Below are 24,732 nucleotides of genomic sequence, written 5' to 3'. Positions count from 1 at the left end.
ATTCAAATTGCAGTCTTCAGTTTTCAAAGAATATTTATTTGTACAGTAATTTACAGATATAGACAAAAGCTTTTTCTGTTACAAAATCTGCTTCAGAATTTTATGTCCGAAATTTATGCAACTGCGGAAAGCGTCTGAATCGTTCAGAACTGTTATTTTTGTTAATGTTTTGTTTCATTCACATTTATTCTAGTCAATAAATGCTTTCTTCAAGATGCAGTCTTTAGTTTTCAAAGAATATTTATTTGTACAATAATTTACAGAGAAAGACAATCTGGATCAAACATTTTCTTATTAAGAACAGTTCCAACTATATCTGAAAGTTAGATACTATGTCGTCATGCATTTCACACTGCTGATACCTGAAAATAATGACATTTTCATTGAGTTAAATATTCAATTAAGTGTTGTGGTAAGAAATAAAAGCCTACCAACCAACCCACATTTAAATTAGATTACTGTTATATAGTCATAAGATTGAGTAAAAGTCCACCTTTCTGTCCTATAGACAGTCACATATATAGAAATATATGTTTATAACATTTAAACACAGTTGTTGTTGTTTTTTATAAAAATTCCCCCATTTACAAAAAATTCTCCCTTCTTAGGGCTGCGGACCCCTTCCCCCAAAGTAGTGTGAGGGCGCTGCGAGGTTACTTAGTGCATTTCAAGCATTTAGCATGGTGTCCGCTCTCTAATAGAAGTAGTTTTCTTTTGATCTTCACCTGATTTGGTCAGAAGTTGTGTCTAGATGATATGTAGGTCAAGTTCGAATATGGGTCATGCCGGGTCAAAAACGAGGTCACATGGTGCATTTCAAGCATTTAGCATGATGTCCGCTCTCTAATTGAAGTAGTTTTCATAGTAGTATTAAATGCATGTTTTTAACAATTAACAAAAAATATGTAATTTAAATGGGAACTTCATATCAAAACAAGATTCCATAATAATTCACTTTGTATAATCATATTTAAGACCTTCAAAGTCAAGATTTACCTTTCTTATTTGCAGAGTTCATTTATCAAGATTTAATCATTTTCAGGCTTTATGTATTAAAACAATGTCAGAAAATTGAAAATAAAACGGTAATGAATAATACACAATATTAATTAAATGAAATATAAAATCGATACATTTTCATATTTCTAAATTGTTTAGTGTAAAACAGCCTACTGTTGAATAATATGTTTATAAAATGATATTTAAGTAAATGGCAATACCTTTAGTTAATTGAATTACAACCAATCAGCGGTGTCATCCTGACCGGAAATAAGTGTTTTTCGAATAAATATTTCCGCATTACATAAGTGCTCACAAAGTAACATAACCCGTTACCATCCCGTGACCGGTTTACTTGCGTAAGCAAACGAGACCACAATACGACAGTTGAATTCCAAAATGGTTTGGATAGGTAAAAAAACATGGCCGCCAGGGGGTCTTTTTCCTTATATTTATATAGTAAAAAAGCTTGTGAACACTCTAGAAGTCACATTTTTTGCCTAATCATGATGAAATTTTGTCAAAACATTAGCTATGTGGATGTCTCGGATGAGTTTAAAAATGGTCGTGATAAGTGGAAAAACATGGGCACCAGGTGGTGGGGCAGTTTTCTTTATATGTATAAAGTAAAAACATGTGAACAGTCTAGAAGACACATTATCTTCATGAAATTTGGACATATCTTGGAAGAGTTAAAAAATGGTTATGATTATGGGCTGCAAAGAACACGTCATTTCTTTTTATCTCAGGTGAGCAACTTTGGGCCTTTCAGGCCCTCTTGTTTATTTGTTAGTGTTCAAAAACTTAAATTAATTATGGTACATGTACACTGTAACTGTAAATTCTTCTGTATCAATACAGATCCAAGTCCGCTGAGCCTCATCAGTCAGTTTCTTCAGGAGGCAGAGAATCAGATCGCCACTACAAACGCGGGTAGCGACACCCCTGTTACCCAGAATGCCCCACTGACCCCGCCCCTGTCCCCTGCTGGGGGCGTGCAGGTTGGTTCTCCATCCATGGATGTGGACATGAGAGTCGGGGACCAGCCAGATTTTAGCAAAGACAAACCTGGTATGTACATTGCAGGCATAATTAGGCCTTTACCTGGTGTACATGTATTAACAGGTCTGCTTAATTCCCAAAGCAAAAAAGTAAAAAAATCCCAATTTAAAAAAGAATCAAAATTTGTAAAAAAAAAAATAGAAGTTTCTTATGATTATTATATCTCAATTTTATTTCAATTACATCTAACAAAGTACATGACTATAATTTATATGATTTTATTTGAATTATTATCAAAAAGTTTTATCAAATTTTATTTTCCGAATCAGTTGACTTTTTGAGCAAAAATATGTCCAATCCCAACATTGCATTTTGGAATATGTGCAGGAAATGTTCCTGAAAATGTTAAGGAAAAGGCCTAACCTTTTCGTTAAAAACTCAGATTAATGACTTGAATACATCTTATCACTGACCAGTCTTTAATTATTTATGTGGCTTGGAGACATTGAACTCATACTAGGTCTCAGTCGTGAATTGAACCTTACTGAGGCATTTCTTGAGACAAGATGGAGGCCTAACTTATGTCTTTTTCCTATTCACTGCTGACAACTTGCCAATTCATCTATCTCACAATCAGGGTCAAGTGAGTCCTCAATGGAGCATATAGTTGCATCCTTCATTTCTTAAGACCTTACTGAGGTATCTTATCCAGTCATGTTTGTTGCTCTTCAGGCGCATGTTTCTCAGAGTCATCTTTCCTAGACATGATTCAGGTCTTACTAAAGCATTTTCAAAATCTTTTTTTTTCTCAGTCATGATTGAGGACTTTTTAATCAACATTCTTAATTCATACTTGGAGCTTTAATTATGCACATTTTCCATTCAAGATCACAGGTATTGGTATCATGAACCAAAATCATACTACCCCCCACGTCCCTCATTCCAACCCCACCTCATGACCCCATGTCCGTTTGACAGGTTGTTCTGGTTGATACTTGTTAGGATAAATGTTCTTTGATGATCATGAGAAGGAAAGACACTACAGTTCCATTATAAAGTGGTTTGTGGGATCCGCTGGTTTTGATCACGATATATCCGGATTGTGATATAACTTGTCTGGTAATTCATGCATATATAAATATGTATGCATTAGTAAAGATTTGCAATGTATGTTTTTTTCCATGTACGTATTTTCAAATGTATATTATCAAATTTGAAATCTGAAAAGGATTGTCAAGTTTTATTGTCCACATAAAATTAACAAAGTCTAGCAACAAATAAACAGTTCTCATGGACTTCGTGTTCATCCTTTGTACTTATTAAAAGCATGCACACATTTTACTTCATGTACAAAATCTGACATCTTTCTTCCTAGTGGAAAGCATGGGCTTTTATAAGATAATGAAAATTTCATAGCGCAAAGAACCCACAGACCTTTGCCTTCAATTCAAAAATCTTTTTCTCTTACCGTAATTACTCTATGTTTTCGGACACTTAATAATAATTAATTTTTTTGTGTCCGAAAACTTAGATACGAAAAATATTAACAAAATACAGGTGTCCGAAAACTTAGAGTCGAAAATGGAAGTATCCGAAAATAGCGTCAATTGTATTAACGACTACCGGTAATGGCACGCGCTTGTTAAATACCATGCTGTATAGTATAAATTACAGTTATACATGTTTGCACTGCATTTTAAATAATTGTAAATGCTTAATTTATTTGACAGAAAGTTACTTCAAGGTTGTACCTTGACCAACGAGTTCAAAAATGAGCATGTGATGTACCGATACACGCTTGTATGAACCTGTAATTAACGCAATAAAAAAAGCAAACTATGAATTCTTTGTTTGGTCATTTCCGATAGTTGTTGTGTAACACCTTCCATTGTTCGTAAAACTTGTAATAGGGTGCATCACAATTTGATATATTTAGTATTTGTCACAGTTATTTTACTGAGAAGGGGTAGTACCAATGCTGTAGATAATTGAACTGTTAATTGGCACTACCCATGGTAATTGTCATAAAGCTTATGCTATCGGGCGAAACCACTGTTTAATACCGGTTTACAAGGTTATTTACCCAATAACGCAAATGTAATGGTCCATTGCCCTCAGGCATGCACCTGCAATGTTTTATGATGTTAATCTGGTTGTAAAACCCCATGATCGAAGTATCATTAGATCGAAAACAGGTTCGAAATTTGGTAAAATAGCGCTGTAAAATATACTGTCCGAAAACGAGACATAAATAACGGACGAAAACTCGTGTGTCCGAAAATAAAGAGTCACGAAAAATAATTATTTTTGCTAAAAAAAGGGGTGTCCGAAAACTTAGTGTCCGAAAACATAGAGCAATTACGGTAATTAAAAAAATCGTTTACACTGTATCGACAGCATAGCAGTCGTTGAGATAGGTCAGTATTGATCTGTGACATTTACACTTGTTGTATACACCATCATGTGGGGATGGCGTGTATTCACCTACCTGAAAGCAGATAATATGATTATACCAAGAAGAATGTGATTGACAGCTGCCATTATGTTCGTTAAAAGCAAATTTAATGTTGTCAGAGGTGACTTGGAGAATGACCTTTAATGTTTGGCTAAAGGGTTTATTGTTTGTCGCACTACACAATTATGTATGTGATGTACAATGAAGGCAAACTGGACGTAAATGGATTTATTTATGAATGTTGGATTATACAGAAAATTAATGTGTTTAATGAAATCAGGCAGGAATGCTGTATGATCAGAAGTATTACCGGTATAATAATGTGTTGCCTGGAAACTAAATTAAAAGGAAAAGTTTGGAAATTTAGATATCTTTTTTTTTTGTAAATCAACAGCTTACCCACAAATTATATTCACATCGCGCAATAACAGATAGAGATATAGTTGATCTTCATGATCTATATGCCTATTGCTTAAGATTGTAGAATATTGTACAGGGCCCTCGTTTTGCACTTTTTACCGCCAAATATCGGCAGCTTCCCCAGGGCTCAGCCGTGAGGGAAACATGGGAGATAACTTCTCCCTTAACAGATTAACTTCTCCCAATAATGACATGAAGGAGAAGTGACTTCTCCTACTTTTGAGATTTACTTTGAGTCAGATATTGACTGATAATATATTAATTAAATTATGTTATATACAATAATAATACAACATTAACTCTTAAGTGTGATTGTGTTTGTTAATGTTTTCCCTCAAACTGCCAAGTGTCAGTTGTTAGCTCACCTGTCACGAAGTGACATGGTGAGCTTATGTGACCGTGTGATGTCCAGCGTTCGTTGTGTGTGAGTGCGTGTGTGCATGCGTCCGTCCGTCAACAATTTGTTTGTGTAGACAGTAGAGGTCACAGTTTTCATCCAATCTTTAGATATTTGATCAGAATGTTTATCTTGATGAAATCTGGGTTGGGATTGTATTTGGGTCATCTGGGGTCAAAAACTAGGTCACTAGGTCAAAAACTAGGTCAAATAATAGAAAAACCTTGTGTAGACAATAGAGGTCGCAGTTTTCATCCAATCTTTATGAAATTTGGTCAGAATGTTTAATTTGATGAAATCTGGGTTGGGATTGTATTTGGGTCGTCTGGGGTCAAAAACTAGGTCACTAGGTCAAAAAATAGGTTAAATAATAGAAAAACCTTGTGTAGACAGTAGAGGTCACAGTTTTCATCCAATCTTTATGAAATTTATTCAGAATGTTTATCTTGATGAAATCTGGGTTGGGATTGTATTTGGGTCATCTAGGGTCAAAAACTAGGTCACTGGATCAAAAACTAGGTCAAATAATAGAAAAACCTTGTGTAGACAGTAGAGGTCACAGTTTTCATCCAATCTTTTTGAAATTTGGTCAGAATGTTTATCTTGATGAAATCTGGGTTGGGATTGTATTTGGGTCATCTGGGGTCAAAAACAAGGTCACCAGTTCAAAAACTAGGTCAATAATAGAAAACCCTTGTGTAGACAATAGAGGTCGCAGTTTTCATCCAATCTTTATAAAATTTGGTCAGAATGTTTATCTTGATGAAATCTGGGTTGGGATTGTACTTGGGTCATCTGAGGTCAAAAACTAGGTCACTTGGTCAAAAAATAAAACAACCGTCAACAATGTGTTTGTGTAGACAGTAAAGGTAACAGTTTTCATCCAATCTTTATGAAATTTGGTCAGAATGTTTATCTTGATGAAATTTGGGTTGGGAGGTATTTGGGTCATCTGGGGTCAAAAACTAGGTCACAAGGTCAAAAACTAGGTCACTAGGTCAAAAACTAGGTCACTAGGTCAAAAAATAGAAAAACCATGTTTAGATAATAGAGGTCACAGTTTTCATCCGATCTTTATGAAATTTGGGAAGAATGTTTATCTTGATGACATCTGGGTTGGGATTGTAATTGGGTCATCTGTGGTGAAAAACTAGGTCACTAGGTCAAATAATAGAAAAACCTTGTGTAGACAATAGAGGTCGCATTTTTTATCCAATCTTTATAAAATTTGATCAGAATGTTTATCTTGATGAAACTTGGGTTGGGATTGTATTTGGGTCACTTGGGGCCAAAAACTAGGTCACTAGGTCAAATAATAGAAAAACCTTGTGTAGACAATAGGGGTCACAGTTTTCATCCAATCTTAATGAAATTTGGTCAGAATGTTTATCTTGATGAAATCTGGGTTGGGATTGTATTTGGTTAGTTAGGTGAGCGATCCAGGGACATCATGGCCCTCTTGTTTCTGATAAATGATGATGGGCATGGTGTAATAAGGGGAACAAAATAAGTGAAGAGTTGATTAAAAGCTATACAGAAACCACTTCTGCTTTAATTTGCCTCACTTCTCCTTAATTTCAGCTAAGGGAGAAGTCACTTCTCTCTCAAATTTGAATATACATGTAGGCTGAGCCCTGCTTCTCCCATGAAAAAAGTTTACCTTTTTCCCCTACTTCAGCTTAAAATTCCCGCTTCCAAAAAAAAAAGTTGTTTTTTTTTAAACTTTTATACCTATGTTGCCAGCTGGTATCGTGCTACTAACCTTTGATTAAATGTATAGTTATGTAAATCACATTAGCAATATAGCAATTTTAGGTGTTGATTGGTTGGTGAAAAGATCTTCTAAAATTCCCCTTTTCGCCCAAAACGATGCGAAATTCCCCCTCTAAGGGCCCTGGCCCCAATCCCCCAAAGTGTAGCAAGGGCCCTGTAATGTAATCACCTGCATGTTTAGCTTACATGTGCACAAGTTGTTCATGGTGAGCTTATGTGATCGCCATTTGTCGCATTTTACGTCCACTCATTATAAAAACTTGGTACATGTACAGTCGAAACTGATGGCTCGAAGTCGCAGGGACCGACAACATAAGTTTGAGTCATCCAGAATCAAGCTAATGGATTTATAATATACTTTTGTTTTACTAACATGAATCTGAAGTAGATTTACATCTCCATTTGAGGAGTATTCATACTGCCTAAACTCCGTTCTAATTATCCCCTGCCAAAGCTTAGGGAAATTGCATTGGCCTTGTCAGTCAGTCCGTCTGTCTGTCACAATTTTTTGAGGGCTTAATCTCAGAAACTATAAAAGATATCAACATGAAACTTCATAGCTGTATAGATATCAATGAGGGCAATTGCCATACACAAGAACCATTACCCTACACTTTCTTCAATAAGGGTTATTGCACTTTGTTTTTTATGCCCCCGGTAGGGTGGCATATAGCAGTTGAACTGTCTGTCTGTCTGTCTGTGTGTCCGTCCGAAAACTTTAACATTGGCCATTACTTTTGCAATATTGAAGATAGCAACTTGATATTTGGCATGCATGTGTATCTCATGAAGCTGCACATTTTGAGTGGTGAAAGGTCAAGGTCAAGGTCATCCTTCAGGGTCAAAAGTAAAAAAATACAATCCAAGGGAAGTAATAAGCTTTAAAAGGGAGATAATTTCTAAACCTGCCAAATGATATATTAAAATTTTATTTCGAAGCGGCGCAATAGGGGGCATTGTGTTTCTGACAAACACATCTCTTGTTTTATGTATTTTTTTAGGGTAATATCTCATATACCATGCAAGACTTCAACATGTAAGAGTATACCCGTATTACCATATATCAAGAAATTTGCATCCATCCATAAACAAACTTAATTTGGCAGGGGATATCAATTCAACGAATTTGCTTGTTTATGATTTTAAATAAACTAAAAGAACCAAACATATAATTAATATTTAAATTAATGATTTTTTTAAACAGTTACACATACAATCAAACAAAAATAGCATTTACTAAAAAATCTTTCAAATGTTGGATACATGCATACGGTAATAAGGATAATTCACTATATACGATCAAGAATCAAATCTTACAGTGTTACATTTATCTTTTTACTTGTTTTAACTTTAAAATGTGTTTTTGTTTTTGAAAAGAATATTTAAGCATGGTTATCACATAAATTATTACTTTCATTCCCTTTAAAAATATGCAACAGCATACAAATTGTAGAGTTAATTGAGTTGACGTTATAATTGAATCATTTTTCTTTTGTCATGGGGGGGGGAAAGCTCAATATTCATTTAGCTGGGTTTAAAATGAGACAAATCTTCGTAATGTGATACTGCTGGGTTAAAACAATGCAAGCTTTTGTCAATGAAAAGTTTTGGAGTGAAAAGTGAATATGTGTTGAAACATAAAATTAATTCTCTTGGTTTTCCAAAAGAAAGACAGTATTGATCTTTTTATATAATTTAATGGTTCAATAAATTGTTAAACAAGTATTGGGTCTTAAGCAACTCTTAAACGAATTAGATTTGTGCAAACAGTACTTACTTAAATGCTTAAGTACCATTAAGCAGACCTGGTGGTCTGTGAGGTAATATATGTCAACCTGAATAAAACTAGACCATGTTGCCTATAGAGCATAGATGTATATTTGTGTCTCTTAGTATGAAGTAATTAAGTGATAAACTTGTATGTTTTGGCAATATGGGGTCTGGATTAGGACAGCTTTTTCATAGACAAAAGGCATATATTGGACAGGAGTCTATAGTCTGCAAACAAGTGAACAAAACGTTAAAATGTTAAGTCAGTTGCAGTTATGCCCAAGATAATAGCTTTTTATTGGCATTGCTCATTCAGTTTGAAAAGATTTCAATAACAAAAACAGCTATCGGTACTTAAACCAGTAGGTACATGTATGTGTTGAAATAACAACTTGTACATAAAGATTTATTGTAAAAAAATGATAGGAATGTTACAGTTTTACAGCATAATCTCTTTATAAATTAATAAACTTCAAACTTATGTACAGTTATTCAATTACATTGTAATTTTGATTGAATATTCAGCTGCAATCCTTGAATCAAGGTAACTGATAAATGCCCAGTGAACACATACATTGTAAATACAGTTTGTTATGAAATAAACCTTTATTGATGTACATGTACTACAATGTCTGGACAAGGGCTTCTTGTATTTTTAATCAAGATTAACGCAACACCCGTAGTTTAAATCCGTGGCCTTTGGTTAAATTCTCTAAACAAAAGCCTTTAAGGGACTTGTTCAGATTGAATATGTTCTTTTTTACTAAAAGTTGCTATAATTTTTTTTTATATATCAAGTAAAAATTGCGTTGCTAATATAAATCGAAGTAAAAAAATATTCACCTGGCTGGGAGCTGCATGGAGCCCAAACTTGTGAGATTAACAAAAAAATATTGTTTAGCTAATTATTGAAGTGAAATGTAAAACTAATTCTTGAACATTTTGTTGTTTTTACTTTACCAGTAATTTAACTTGTCTTTGATCAGTGTATGTTAAATAAATCATTAAAATGTTCATACTATGCACTCTTTGAAAAGTAAGCCTATGGAGAAATACAAAACAAAAATGCTTTTATGCAATGCCTTGAAACTAATATTATATTATGTCTTAATATTAATGTATGCAATTTCTTGATGTAAATATATTTTATTCCTTGATATTAATTTATGTAATGCTTTGATATTTATTTATGTTATTTTAACTGTTTTCTTCATTTTGAACACTTCTGTTGATCAAATTTATTGTCCAATCTAACTGAATTCAGCCCATTCTTTGCTTATGTCAATTCAATAGGCCAATTGACAGAATGTATGTTTAAAGCTCCATGTTGAAGTGTATCTCAAATGCTGATGTTAATGTATTGTTATTTTAAGTTACACCACCATTACCAGTCAGTGAAAATAAGAAGATCAAAGCATTGCGTCTTTTGGCACTTAAAGTGGCGGCACATTTAAAATGGAACCTTACAACACTTATGAAAAGGTAACTTTTATTTTATTTTAGTTTTGAATGTTTGTCTAGCATTTTAATGCCCCCCGGTAGGGTGGCATACATGTGTAGAAGTTGAACTGTCAGTCTGTCTGTCTGTCTGTGCATCTGTCCGAAAACTTTAACATTGGCTATAACTTTTGCAATATTGAAGATAGCAACTTAATATTTGGCATGCATGTGTATCTCATGGAGCTGCACATTTTGAGTGGGGAAAGGTCAAGGTCATCCTTCAAAGTCAAATGTCAAAAAACAAATTCCATGGGAAGTAACAAGCTTTAAAGCAGGACAATTTCTATTTTGTATCATTTGGCAGGTACAGATCATTTTCACCTGGGAAGTCATTTAAAAAAATAAAAATAAATTCAAAGCAGTGCAGTAGGGTGCATTGTGTTTCCGACAAACACGTCTCTTGTTACATTTAAAATAAAACAAGTATCATGTTGTTTTTGAAATCTCTGCACGATTATATTTTCGCTGGTTCAGCTTTGTCACATATTAACAACATTTTATTCTCTCTGATTCAGTCTTTACTAGTTGGAGACTCTTGCCTCTCAGGCATAAGCCATCAAATTTCAATTTGCCCTAACTCACCTGAGCTTACTGGAATTAAGGAAAGTAAACAAAGAGAGTACAAATTTATGAGAGTCAATTTATGATAATGAAAGGATAGTTATCTTGTTCACACGATGATTCAGGCATATGGAAGGAAATCATGCAAAAAATGCAAGAACAAGAACATGTGTGTGTTGAATGTTTGCAAATGCACCACCCACTGTTATTATGTTACATTCTTTTCGAAGTAACTGTTGTCCTTTTTGGTTGAAAGGTCAACATTTTAATTTGCAGTGCTTGATTTTTTTAGCTCACCTGAGCACAACGTGCTCATGGTGAGCTTTTGTGATCGCTTTTTGTCCGTCGTCCGTTGTGCGACGTCAACATTTGCCTTGTTAACTCTAGAGGCCACATTTATTGTCCAATCTTCATGAAATTTGGTCAGAAGATTGGTTTAAATGATATCTTGGACGAGTTCGAAAATGGTTACGTTTGCTTGAAAAACATGGCTGCCAGGGGGCGGGGCATTTTTTCTTATATGGCTATAGTAAAACCTTGTTAACACTTTAGAGGCCTCATTTATTTTCCAAATTCATGAAACTTGCTCAGAAGATTTTTCCCACTGATATCTTGGGTGAGTTCAAAAATGGTAACCTTTGCTTGAAAAACATGGCTGCCAAGGGGCGGGGCATTTTCCCTTATATGGCTATAGTAAAATCTTGTTAACACTCTAGAGGCCACATTTATTGTCCAATCTTCATGAAACTTGGTCAGAAGATTCATCCCAATAATGTCTTGGACAAGTTCGAAAATGATGCCGGTTGGTTTAAAAACATGGCCACCAGGGGGCAGGGCATTTTTCCTTATATGGCAATATATAGTGAAACCTTGTTAACACTCTAGAGGCCACATTTATTGTCCAATCTTGATGAAATATGGTCAGAAGATTTGTATTAATGATATCTTGGATGAGTTCGAAAATGGTTACGTTTGCTTGAAAACATGGCCGCCATGGGGGGGGGGCATTTTTCCTTATATGGCTATATATAGTAAAATCTTGTTAACACTCTAGAGGCCACATTTATAGTCCAATCTTCTTGAAACTCAGTCAGAAGATTCATCCCAATAATATCTTGGAGGAGTTAAAAAATGATGCTGGTTGGTTGAAAAACATGGCCACCACGGGGGCGGGGCTATTTTCCTTATATGGTTATAGTCAAACCTTGTTAACACTCTAGAGGTTACATTTATTTTCCGATCATCATGATATTTGGTCAGAAGATTTGTCCCAATGATATCTTGGATGAGTTCGAAAATGGTTTTGGTTGCTTAAAAACATGGCCACCAAGGGCGGGGCATTTTTCCTTATATGGCTATATATGGTTATAGTAAAACCTTGTTAACACTCTAGAGGCCACATTTATTGTCCAATCTTCATGAAATTTGGTCAGAAGATTGGTCTCAATGATATCTTGTATGAGTTCGAAAATAATTATGTTTGCTTGAAAAAAATGGCTTCCAAGGGGCGGAAGTCCGATCTTCATGAAACTTGGTTAGAAGATTCATCCCGATAATATCTTGGACGAGTTCAAAAATGATGCCGGTAGGTTGAAAAACATGGCTGCCAGGGGGCCGGGCATTTTTCCTTATATGGCTATAGTAAAACCTTGTTAACACTCTAGAGGCTACATTTATTTTCCGATCTTCGTGAAACTTGGTCAGAAGATTTGTCCCAATAATATCTTGTTATCTCAGGTGAGCGGCTTTGGGCCTTTTAGGCCCTCTTGTTTAAGTGCTCAGACCTTCTGTGGGTAAGTCAAGTGGTCAGAATGGTCAGTCGTTCTGGTGACCATATAATTTGTTTTCTGTATCATATCTTTAAAACTCTTTCACCTATCAACATCTTAATTGGAATGCTTGAAAGTTGGGATGAATTGAAAATGCCTATTGACTTAAAGGTCAATGGTCTTTGTCACACGGACTTTTTATATGAAATTTCGTTTCAAAACTTTTTCTAACAAATGAGACTCAAAATTGACATGCTAATCACTTTGGAGGAAGGCAAGACACAAGGAATACTGTACCTTATTGTATACACCCTATTTCAGCTTGTTGAGTAAATTTTACTGAGCGGTGTTCTGTGAAATTAAGGCTTGATGCATGTGCGGAAAGTGTTGTTCCAGATTAGCTTGTGCAGTCTGCAAAGGCTAATCACAGACAAAACTTTTCACTTGAATGGAATCTTCTGTTTGAAGGAAGTCTCTTCTAACCAAGATTCAAATTAAGGCATAAAGTGTTGTCCCTAATTACCCTATGCATTTTTGGCACAGGCTAATCTTAGACGACACACTATGTATTAAGCCCTGTTTTCCCAGAATGTGGCTCATATTCTTTATCAGGGCCAAAACACCAACTTTGGGGAAAAAAGACACACTTTTCTGGCTTCGGGGAATGAAAAATACTGAGGTGGATTGGAAATTTAGAGATAAAATGCATTATTTTAAAGAAATTTCTGTGGGGGACGAAAAAGAGGCCCCTTGCTAAGAAGGGTTTTATGGCCCTGTTTATATTGCAGCCTGTCTGTGGGGATGATGAACATTCTGCTGACGGAGCTTCTCAAGATCACCATGGAGATAAGTCCCGAGGCTGCCAAGTACACGGACCTGCATTACGACGTCATGTCTGGAGAGGCCATCTTCGCTGCACAGCTCTTCCACAGATGGTAGTAGCAGTTGTTGTTTCCACCATTTTGAGACTGTAGCCCAACCCCCATGGATTTGGAAAAATATCATTTTTATGCTCCCCCCAAAATTTTGGAGGGAGCATATAGTCGCCGCTTCGTCTGTCCATGCATGTGTCCGTCCGTCCGATCACAATTTTTGTCCAGGCTATTTCTCAGCAAATAATGACCGGAATTCAATGAAACTTTATGGGAAGCTTCACTACCAAGTGGAGATGTGCATATTTTCATCCGGTTCTGGTTGGATAATTTTTCAGAGAGTTATGGCCCTTTGAATTTTCCATTAACTGTACATATAGTGCAATTCTTGTCCAGGCTATTTCTCAGCAACTAATGACCGGAATTCAATGAAACTTTATGGGAAGCTTCACTACCAAGAGGAGATATGCATATTATCAGAGGGTTCTGGTCGGATGTATTTTTCACAGAGTTATGGCCCTTTGAAATTTTCTATAAAAAAAATCTTGTCGCCCCAACTACTGTGCCCTCAAGACATTTCCTTTTATCTGAATATATAGTGCAATATTTTGACAAAAAAACAACCTTTGGGGAGCATCACCCGTCTCCGACGGTTTCTTGTTTTTGACTAAAATTGGGATTTGTGTATTTTATTTGCTGCTAACAAATTCGTTAAAATTTAGAATTTAATGTTTTCAATATTGTATAAAGAACTGCATAGGGAAATTAACTTTATGTTGCATTTTATTAACAAAATAAAACATAAAAAATGAAATTTCAATTTGGAATTTTTGGCAGTAATTTGGGAATTTAATTTTACCCTAAAAAACTCTGTAGGAGCATTCACGTGTTATACAAGACTCTGGCATAAAACACGATAGGTTGTGGAGAAGTGTGCATGCAAGGGCTGTCACACATTAAGAAAGATTCTTTTTTCTTGATACATGTATTTTATACTTATTGCAATCTTATTGTCTTGAGATTCTATCTGATTCTTTAATATGTTGTTTACAGGGCTCTCTTAATAAATGGTGCACTGGTACAAAAGAAAATTTATACTCTCAACAAAGAGCCGAAAAATTAATTTTGTTAATATAAGTATTAAAAAAAAAAGCTTAACTTTGACCATAAGGTCCATTAGTTCCAACACTCAAACGTATTTATTGTTTTACATGTACTTTGCAAGGGTTTTTAATGGAAGATTTCATTTTAATTTGCAGGACCATTTTGACCCTGGTGAAGCACAGTTTTCCAACAAAACCTGTGAAATCTTTCATGCATGTGTAAGTACTACTACAGTTCTTATTGGCTCTCAGTATTGCTCTGAATGTCATCGAGCTGAATGAACTTTTTTTTGTGAAAATAAGATCTACAGTACAGCCAAAGCGGAACAAACATAATCGGCAGCTAAGCCACGGCCAGAAATTTAGTACGCGGCGGCACTCGGCATCGATCCGCGCAACGACACTGAATCTGTTTTAACCTTGCGTACTTTCGATATACACCTACATGTACATTTGTGTAGCATAGAAATCTAGATTTACGCTACTTTAATAGTTATTCATGTTTTAAAGTGATATTATTGGCATCTTACAGTTTATAGTTGTCTATCGCTACCGTTGTTTATTTTTGTGTGTTTTTATTTCATATACATTTATATTTGTTAATGCAGCAACCTTAACAGTGGCCATAACTTGTTAAATATTGAAGATAGCACCTTGATATTTTGCATGCATGTGTATCTCATGGAGCTGCACATTTTGAGTGGTAAAATCTCAAGGTGAACATCATCCTTCAAGGTCTAGGGTGCAAAAAACAAAGTCAAGGGAAGTTATAAGCTTTAAATGGACATAGTTATCTGACCTGCCTACGTATATAGTTTTGTTAAATAAATCAAAGCAGCACAGTAGGCGGCATTGTGTTTCTGACAAACACATTGTGGTAAAAGGTCAAGGTCATCTACGGTCTTCGGTAAAAAATACAGATTTAAGGGAAGTAATAAGCTTTAAAAAGGGAGAAAATTATTCGACATAGCCGCTTTATATATTTGGAATGCATGTGTATCTCATGGAGCTGCACATTTTGAGTGGTGAATCTACAGTCCAGTAGTGGCTTTTAATTATTTGCTACTAAAAATAGAGATTTGTTACAGACAATTATTTTCAAGGGAAGTAATATATATAATTATAAATCTCATATTATATATTTCCTTACCAAGAATTGAAGTTCTTTTCACAGTTACTGTACAGACTTATTATTTTGATTATTTATAATTGATTGATTTGTCAAAGTTTTTTTTTAAAATGATATAATTATAATTTCTTTGATGTTCATTACATACCTGTGGACTTATGTCCATAGATACATGCTCAACTCTGGCTATGATCTCTTTTAAACCACAGGCCTTGGTTGTCAGTGATGTCTGACATGGTCATAATTGACTGTGAGACCCTACCCCCCCTGGTTGGATTGGAAAAAATTCAAGGGAAGAAATAACTTTTAAAGGGAGATTATTTCTATACCTGCGAAATGATAAATAGAAATTTTATTTAGGGGGCATTGTGTTTCTGACAAACACATCTCTTGTTGGGTCACTAGGTCAAAGGTCAAGGTCACTGACCTCTTAAAAAAAATAAATTCTGACAATCTTTCGCAGCGGAGCGTGGCACCCATTATGCAGTGCTCTTGTTTTAAATATTATTATAATTGTTCTTTTAAAATTTATTAACTAACTAATCATTTTTAAAAGATTTTTTATTTTATGATACATGTACGCACTCGGTGTCATGTCGCGGATAGCGGCTTGCCTCGGCGGACTGATGCAAAGCTTCGCGGCGAAATGCAACTTGCCGCCGCATACTGACGCGGCTTCATTGGCTGACGCGGTATCGACTCGTTTCACCTTGCCGCAGCGGATCACAAATATGTTTGTTCCGCGTTGACTGTACTGTATGTTAAAGGTGTAAATAAACCCAATCATTATCAGTAGTCAGAAACTTCTGAATAATGGCCCTTGCATTATTTATTTATTTTTCCGAATTTTAGTTATTTACATTTCTGTTTTCCAACCATTCTCCACATATCATTACTAACTTTGATGTGCCTCCTCCAAAAAGTAATAGGTCTATACTGGATAGACCATGGGCATTTGTCTGTTGACACAACTTGTCCATCAAAGTAATCTATACTTTTCAGAGTTAACATTAAAATTTCAATGCAGTGTAACTTTTGATATTAAGTTTTTAAAAAGTTATTACCACTTTTTATGCCCCCGAAGGAGGGCATAAAGTGATCGCACTGTCCGTCTGTCTGTCTATCTGTCCGTCTGTCTGTCACACTTTAAGTTTAGGTTTTGAAAAATGCTCATTACTTCTATGTCGCTTCAGATGCAACCTTCATATTTGGTATGCATGTGTATATGGACAAGGCCTTTCCATACGCACACAAATTTTAACCCCTTTGACCTTGAACTAAGGGTCTGCGTTTAATAGGTTTCAAAATCTGCGTTTAGGTTTCGAAAAATGCTCATAACTTCTATGTCTCTTTAGATGTAACCTTCATATTTGGTATGCATGTGTATATGAACAAGGCCTTTCCATACGCACACAAAGTTTGACCCCTTTCACGTTGACCTTGAACTTATGGTCAGCGTTTAAGCTTCGAAAAATGCTCATAACTACTATCAAAGCGTTTTTCGGGGGCATATGTCATCCTATGGAGACAGCTCTTGTTTCAGCTTAGAATTTATATTAGAACTTGCTACATATTATGACATGCAGTATTGCGGTTGGCAGGGAGGAGTGGGGATAGTTTTCCTCACTTCTGTGGTAAGCTCTAGTTTTGTTTGTGTCAACAAAGTTTTACATGACACTCTGTAAAGGTATACTTTCCTGTTTCAGTCAAGGTCAGCAGGATGCCATGACAGCCATGATGCAGACAGAATCCATCATCAGCACAGTGAGTAATGATGCACTCCTTCCCTGCCCATGTTGCTTTCACCACTTAACGCTTTGCCACTTAGATACGTATTTTGAAAATATTTGTAGTCCCTAAGAAAATTAAATGTAATTAAAGACCTTTCTTACTAGATTCAAGTTTTAAAGGCTTTATTTCCAAGCCATAGATTCTTATGAGCAGCAAACAGCATTAAAACCTGAACAGACTGTGAGCTACTTGCAGGCTATTCTGGTTTAATGCTGTTTGCATACAGCCATTTTCACTTTGCTTCTGAGTGTGAAAGGGTTAAGATACTTATGTCAATCTGCAACTATGCTTTTTAACCGTTTTTGATACAAATGTCTTTGATTGAAATATATATCTATTTAAATTTTTCACCTATGATTTGATTTCATAGTGAACAATTACATATTAAGCATATGCCAAACATTTACAACTTACAGAAAAATTTGAATTTTTTAGAAATCCATCTACTGTTCATTATTTAGGTTTGTAAGCATGATATTTCACACTTTTTCAAATGAAGACTTTCATGAACGCGTAAATGTTTAAAATTTGTGATGTTTGAAGAAAATATGGAATGTGCATTGTTCATTATCCTATGTGTTTGTAATAAATTTATGGATCAGTCAACCACAAAAGCAACAAAAAAGCATGTCCCATGAATAAAAATGGTTTTGCATTATTTATCTGCACCATTATTGAAGCTTTGTTTGTTCTTGTCATCTGTCATGTATCAAAATGTAAACAGACAACTGATATCCCAGTGATCCTTGGTTAAATATGAATGTCTAATGAAAAAGAGTCTAGTATCAATTTCTGACTCTAAACCCATGCCTATACCTTTACATGACAGCTGCGTGACAAGGCGGCCACGTCTGTGGACAACCTCCAGCGATGTATCCAGTGTGGAAAGACCATGCGGGTCCCTGGGGCGGCCTGCATCACCCTGCCTGGATGGGCCAGTGAGAGCCCCGAGTACCGCTGGGACCTCGCCCGTGACGTCACACCCGAGGAATACAACTGCCAGGTCAGAGAGGGGGGATTTTGAACTGGAATTGAACTGGAATTGAGTGACTCACTTTTGTTTTTATTTAAAAAACCTGAGCACGTAATGCTCATGGGGAGCTTTTGAAATTAAGGGTGGAGTGAATCAGGGCTGTTTTAGCTAACTAAAGCACTTTATGCTTATGATGAGCATTTAGGATGCCGTGTAGTTGGCTGTGTGTTAGTGCGTGCGTGAGGTGCTTGTATGAGGTGTATGCATTAACTTTTCATAGTTATGTTACTGGAGCTAAAAATTGATTAAAAAATGAAAACTTCTCAAATCTTTAAGAAAATCTCAATGGTCATGGCTTTAATATTTGGTTTGTAACATTGACCTGTGAAGTCTGTACAAATATGGTGGTGCCTACAAACTTTGTTCAAAGAATGCTTCTGGGGTCAAAATATATCAAAACCCGGGGATACTTGTTTTCCTTATATATATATATTGTGAAAACTTAAAAAAAAACTTGTTTTATTATGACCTGGGGGCATATTTATTCTATTGTCAGATATCGCATGACCTTGGGACATATTTCTTCTATTTTCAGATATCGTATGACCTTGGGACATATTTCTTCTATTTTCAAATATCATGATCTTGTGACATATTTTTTCTATTTTCAGATATCGTATGACCTTGGGACATATTTCTTCTATTTTCAGATATAATATGATCTTGGGACATTTTCTTCTATTTTCAGATATCATATGACCTGGGGACATATTTCTTCTACCAGGAGTCATACCACCATGCCTTAGAGATGTTCAGGGAGACCAAAGACCTCATAAAAAATGTATGTTTGTGTCATTTGATTCAACTGAGCTTACAGTTGTCTTTTGATTCAACCGAGCTTACAGTTGGCGTTGATTCAAGTGAACTCACAGTTGTCTTTATTCAACTGAGCAAGAGTTGTCATTTGATGCAGCATAGCTCACAGTTGTCATTTGTTGTAACAGAGCTCACAGTTGTCATTTGATTCAACTGAGCTTACAGTTGGCTTTGATTCAAAAGAGGTCACAGTTGGGTTTTTATTCAACTGAGCTAACAGTTGTCATTTGATTTAACTTAACTAACAGTTGGCTTTGATTCAATTGAACTTTTTGTTGTCATTTGATGCAACAGAGCTCAAAGTTGGCTTTGATGCAACAGAGCTCAAAGTTGGCTTTGATTCAACAGAGCTTAAAGTTGGCTTTGATTCAACTGAGCTCACACTTGGCTTTGATTCAAGTGAACTCACATTTTTCATGAGATGCAACAGAGCTCACAGATGGCTTTGATACAACAGAGCTCACTGTTGTCAATTGATGCAACAGATCTCACTGTTGTCATTTGGTGCAACAGAGCTCACAGTTGGCTTTGATTCAACTGAGCGCACTGTTGTCATTTAAAGCAACTGAGCTCACTGTTGTTAATTGCTTCAACTGAGCTTACATTTGTCTTTGATTTAACAAAGCTCATTTTTGGTTTTATTTCTATAATTCCTATTATTGTTTAACTTACTTCCTTATATTGTCACCTGATCCTGATAGATAAATAAGGAAACAGCAACAGTTTGCTTAAACTTAAGTGGCTTTGGTTTGGTGTATAAACCATGGAAAATATTCTATATTTCTATAAGTGTAATTCTGGTATCATGTTTTTTACTAGATCCTGAGGAGTTATGGATTAAACTGGTTTAATTGTTTTTAAAGGCAACATAAAAATATAGGGAGATTAAATATGCAGATTGTTTCATTTAAATTTGATCATGCATACAAAAGCAGTTTAAGCGTTATATGTTCACCAGTTTTCATCACCATTTAGTGATTATCAACGTTAATTGTCAAATTTTATGTGAATGCCAGAAACAGAAACACTGTTTCTGGTTTAAATGTTGTATGCAATCGTCAATAACATACATACAATAGTAGATAACTATTATTAATAACTTTACCTACTTTCATGCTGATTAATGTTTGTATATGTTATATTAACTCATTGTGTTGTTTAATTATAAATAATGTATTTTGTAATTTATGTGATATAATTATCTGGGAGAGGATCCAGATTATGTTGTAAAAACTTTTAAACTAATTAAACAGAAACACTGTATGCTTTGCTGGGAAACTTATCAGATACTGGGTTTAAGGTTCTTTTCAAACTAAAAAGTTCCCATTTTCAGATCACTAATCCTGTGTATTGCCATGTGGAGGAGCAGAGGCTGAATGGCTACTACGTGGCGTGTAGGACGCTCAAAGAGTCGTCGGCAAAACTCAGTGCTAAACCAGAGAGTCTGTACCGGAGAGCTGAGTCTGCAAGGCAGAATGTATACAGGGTATACACTGGTGTATTTGTGCAATGTCTTGCGACGTTTAGGTCAAAATGAGTAGTTTGAAGAATCTACAAGAATTGATAAACCAATATTAGAATGGTTTTTTAAAATCTATATGTGGTTTCTCCAATTTGTATAATGGCATAGTTTTGTGTTTAATAAGAAAAGGGTGAAACAAAAAGGTGGCGGCAGTTGTTAATACTATTTGGTCGATTCAAATAATTTTGTTCATCATAGTTGTGCTTGTCAAGATGCTATTGATTAACGATGATAAAAAAGCAAATGGTATAAAAGGAAAAAGATATCTGCATTATATGGAATCCAAAATTGCTCAGATAATAACATTCACTGTATATACTAACTTTTTTCGCGAAAGGTATATAGAGAATAACAGGTTCTTGCCTTATCACTTTGTAATATACATGTACTGGCCAGGCTTGATGTTACGTTATTAGTGCCTAGCCTTTTATAGTACAAAATAATTAGGCAGTTTTTGCTGTTTATCATACCTCTAGTCCCTATTTTCAAAGAAATAATTGAAAAGTTATCGCTACTGATGCTGCATTTTAAGCAGGAATGATTATGATAATGGAGGTTTGATATGTGAATGATGAGGTCATGAACTCGTGCATTTTATGTTTGTAAAATATGTTCTTGCTGTTTTTGCTTTGTGTCTAAAATATGAAACATCTTGGTATCAAACCGTAATTTTAGTTAAATCTGATTAAATTTTACCAAAAATGATGACTTCAAAGTTAATTCCAAGTATAATGACCAACTTTAAAAATTGACTGCTAAAACAACTTCATGTTGACTTAATATAAAAAAATATATCATGCAGCATTTTATTAGGCAGGTATCAATGTAGTGGACTGATAAAATGTGTACACCGTATGTACTGCCTCATGTTTCCCCATGTAGGGCCTCGTTGACCTTCTGATAGAGGACAACGTAAAGCAGGAGCTGAGCACAGCGTACCGGGCCAACCTAGAGGATGAGCTTGCAGCAAAAGAAAGGTACACAGTTCAGACATACACATATGATATAAGAGCCTCGCTTTGGCAAAACATGGCTTAATGCATGTGTGAGAACTTTGGTCTTCAATTAGCCTGTGCAGAGACCACACTTACCGCTTTATGGAATTTATGGACTGCACAGGCTAATCTGGGACGACACTTTTAACACATGCATTAAGCCCCATTTTCACAGAGTGGGGCTGATATAGAAAAATCTAGCAAAACAGCAGGGCAATGATGCCCCATAATCTAGCAAAACAGCAGGGCAATGATGCCCCATAATCTAGCAAAACAGCAGGGCAATGATGCCCCATAATCTAGCAAAACAGCAGGGCAATGATGCCCCATAATCTAGCAAAACAGCAGGGCAATGATGCCCCATAATCTAGCAAAACAGCAGGCCAATGATGCCCCATAATCTAGCAAAACAGCAGGGCAATGATGCCCCATAATCTAGCAAAACAGCAGGGCAATGATGCCCCATAATCTAGCAAAACAGCAGGGCAATGATGCCCCATAATCTAGCAAAACAGCAGGGCAATGATGCCCCATAATCTAGCAAAACAGCAGGGCAATGATGCCCCATAATCTAGCAAAACAGCAGGGCAATGATGCTCCATAATCTAGCAAAACAGCAGGGCAATGATGCCCCATAATCTAGCAAAACAGCAGGGCAATGATGCCCCATAATGTAGCAAAAAAACAGGGCAATGATGCCCGATAATTTTTGCCTCTCACCCCTAATGCTGCCTATCTAAAATGATCATCAACAAAAGTGTGAAACATATTTTGATATTATAAAATATATGTATATAATAATATATATTTTGCAAATATGCTGTGGTAAATGAAGAAAGTATGCTAATAAACCTTTATTACAAATAGCCGAAGAATTGTCTTCTACTTTATCCTTGTGGAAATCTTCCGTTCACTTCTTAATTGTTAAATTGACCTTTTCTAGCATTACATAGTGAATTTTTCAGTAAAGTTGCAATGGAGTTTTAATGGACTAGTATGTTATATTTTAACTTTACCACAGCAAAACTTATAAACCAGACATACATATTTTAAGTTTGTTTAAGTCAATTGTATACGAACATAGCAGTTTATTTAAATTATATGAAAATAATAATCGGTGATGCAATATATTTTGGTGATGTTTCTCGATGAGAAACTGACTTCAGAGTCACATACAAAGCACTTAACAATAATCATATAAAGCTCTAACATCTCTGATGACTCTTGCTACATCTTAGAAGCCAAATTCAGAAAACATTATCAAACTGTGTAAGGGCACAGTGAGTCCAGTTTGCAGCACAAGTGTGCAGTCGAGGAAGTTTGCAAGAAGCTTTGATGTAGTACAAGAAAACGACTCAATATATGCCTTACAGTCACCTTGTCATTCTGTCAGTCAGTTGGTAGGTTTGAAAAGTTAAGTTTGTGGAGAAAAGTATGTACTTCCTTATTTCTCGAGCTTTTAAATTGAAACTTTAAATTTCATCATCATGAAGTGCAAGATTTGTTTATTATTCTGATTGATTGTCACCTGCCCTTTTGATTTGCCCTCAAACATATATGATGTATATATGATATGGGTGTACATGTAGTTGTGGCATTTTTGACAAAGCATTATTTGAATCTACTGTCTGACCTTGGACCTTCAACTTTGACCTCAGTGACCTTGTGTTTCTAGTTTGACCTTCACTTTCATCCATGTGCGCATCTTCATTGTCTTTCAACCTCTAAGGCCTCAAGTTTGATCTATATGACCTGGTGTTTCTAGTTTGACCCTTATGTTTATCAAAGTGAGCATCTGCAATAGATCCAACCTTTTGACCTCTAGTTTAACCTCTGTGACCTTGTGTTCTAGTTTGACCTTCACATTTATCCAAGTGAGCATCTGCAATGTGATCCGAGGTGTGATGGAAGGCAAAGCATTTGTGTCCATCATTGCTGACATCCTGGAAGATGCTGACATCGCCACTATCAAGTTCCTGGTCAAGGTACACATTTAGTGTTAAAAACATAGAATTTTTAACATTTTAAGGGACCTATTCACAGATTTTGGCATGTATTGAAGTTTGTCATTAAATGCGTTGTATTGATAAATGTAAACATCATCTAAAAAGCTCCTTAAAAAAAAAGAATAAAATTACAGAACGAAATAAAAGTAACCCTCAACTGGACTCGAACCACTGGCCACTGGAGTTAGTCTTACGCTTAGACCACTCGGCCATCCATGCTTATACAATAAGGGATGTATTTTATACTTACTATAAGCAATCCTGGTAGTGTTACAAAATATAACAACAACAGAGCTCTCCAAATTATTCAATTGTTGGCAACGCTTTATAATATTCAGGTGTTTGTCCCTACCGGTTTCACCGGAGGGGACTTATGGTTTGCGCTCTGTGTGTCCGTCAGTCTGTGAGTCTGTAACACTTTTCTGGATCCTGCGATCACTATAAAAGTTCTTAATATTTTTTCATGAAACTTGAAACATGGATAGATGGCAATAAGGACATTATGCACGTCATTTCATTTTGTTCCTACATCAAAAATTCTGGTTGCTATGGCAACAAATATTTAAAAAACTAAATATATATTTCTGACAATGGTGGAGCCGGTAGGGGACATATATTGCTTGGCAATAGTCTTGTTAAATTTTCAGAAGTCGCATTAAATGGATATTTTAGAGCATGGTAAAATGTTCAGTATTACTGTTACATCACAAATATCATAACTATAAAAGTTGTAAATCTGAAACATTTTTTTTATTTTGTAAATTTACCAAAATGTGAAATGGTCCCATTTAATTTATGTGATTTTAAATAAATTATTTC

The 24,732-nt window shown here is 35.4% G+C and overlaps 1 protein-coding gene across 2 annotated transcripts in view; it reads left to right on the top strand.

Moving 5' to 3' along the window:
• The window catches only part of LOC127845739 (integrator complex subunit 8-like), a 71,215-nt gene that overhangs the window by 1,876 nt on the left and 44,607 nt on the right, over positions 1-24,732 (top strand). Inside the window, exons 2-11 of one of the 2 annotated variants that reach the window (XM_052376849.1) lie at positions 1,861-2,070; positions 10,190-10,298; positions 13,435-13,581; positions 14,778-14,840; positions 17,457-17,514; positions 18,371-18,544; positions 19,263-19,355; positions 20,724-20,876; positions 21,795-21,889; positions 23,760-23,892. In XM_052376849.1, the coding sequence (XP_052232809.1) occupies positions 1,861-2,070; positions 10,190-10,298; positions 13,435-13,581; positions 14,778-14,840; positions 17,457-17,514; positions 18,371-18,544; positions 19,263-19,355; positions 20,724-20,876; positions 21,795-21,889; positions 23,760-23,892 (1,235 nt within the window). Of the gene's footprint in view, positions 1-1,860; positions 2,071-10,189; positions 10,299-13,434; positions 13,582-14,777; positions 14,841-16,328; positions 16,484-17,456; positions 17,515-18,370; positions 18,545-19,262; positions 19,356-20,723; positions 20,877-21,794; positions 21,890-23,759; positions 23,893-24,732 lie in introns of those variants that run through there. The other variant, XM_052376850.1, reaches the window with a different exon arrangement.

This window comes from Dreissena polymorpha, chromosome 9, assembly GCF_020536995.1.
Source record: "Dreissena polymorpha isolate Duluth1 chromosome 9, UMN_Dpol_1.0, whole genome shotgun sequence".
Classification (NCBI taxonomy): domain Eukaryota; kingdom Metazoa; phylum Mollusca; class Bivalvia; order Myida; family Dreissenidae; genus Dreissena; species Dreissena polymorpha.
This window is presented reverse-complemented; position numbering and strand designations above follow the sequence as displayed.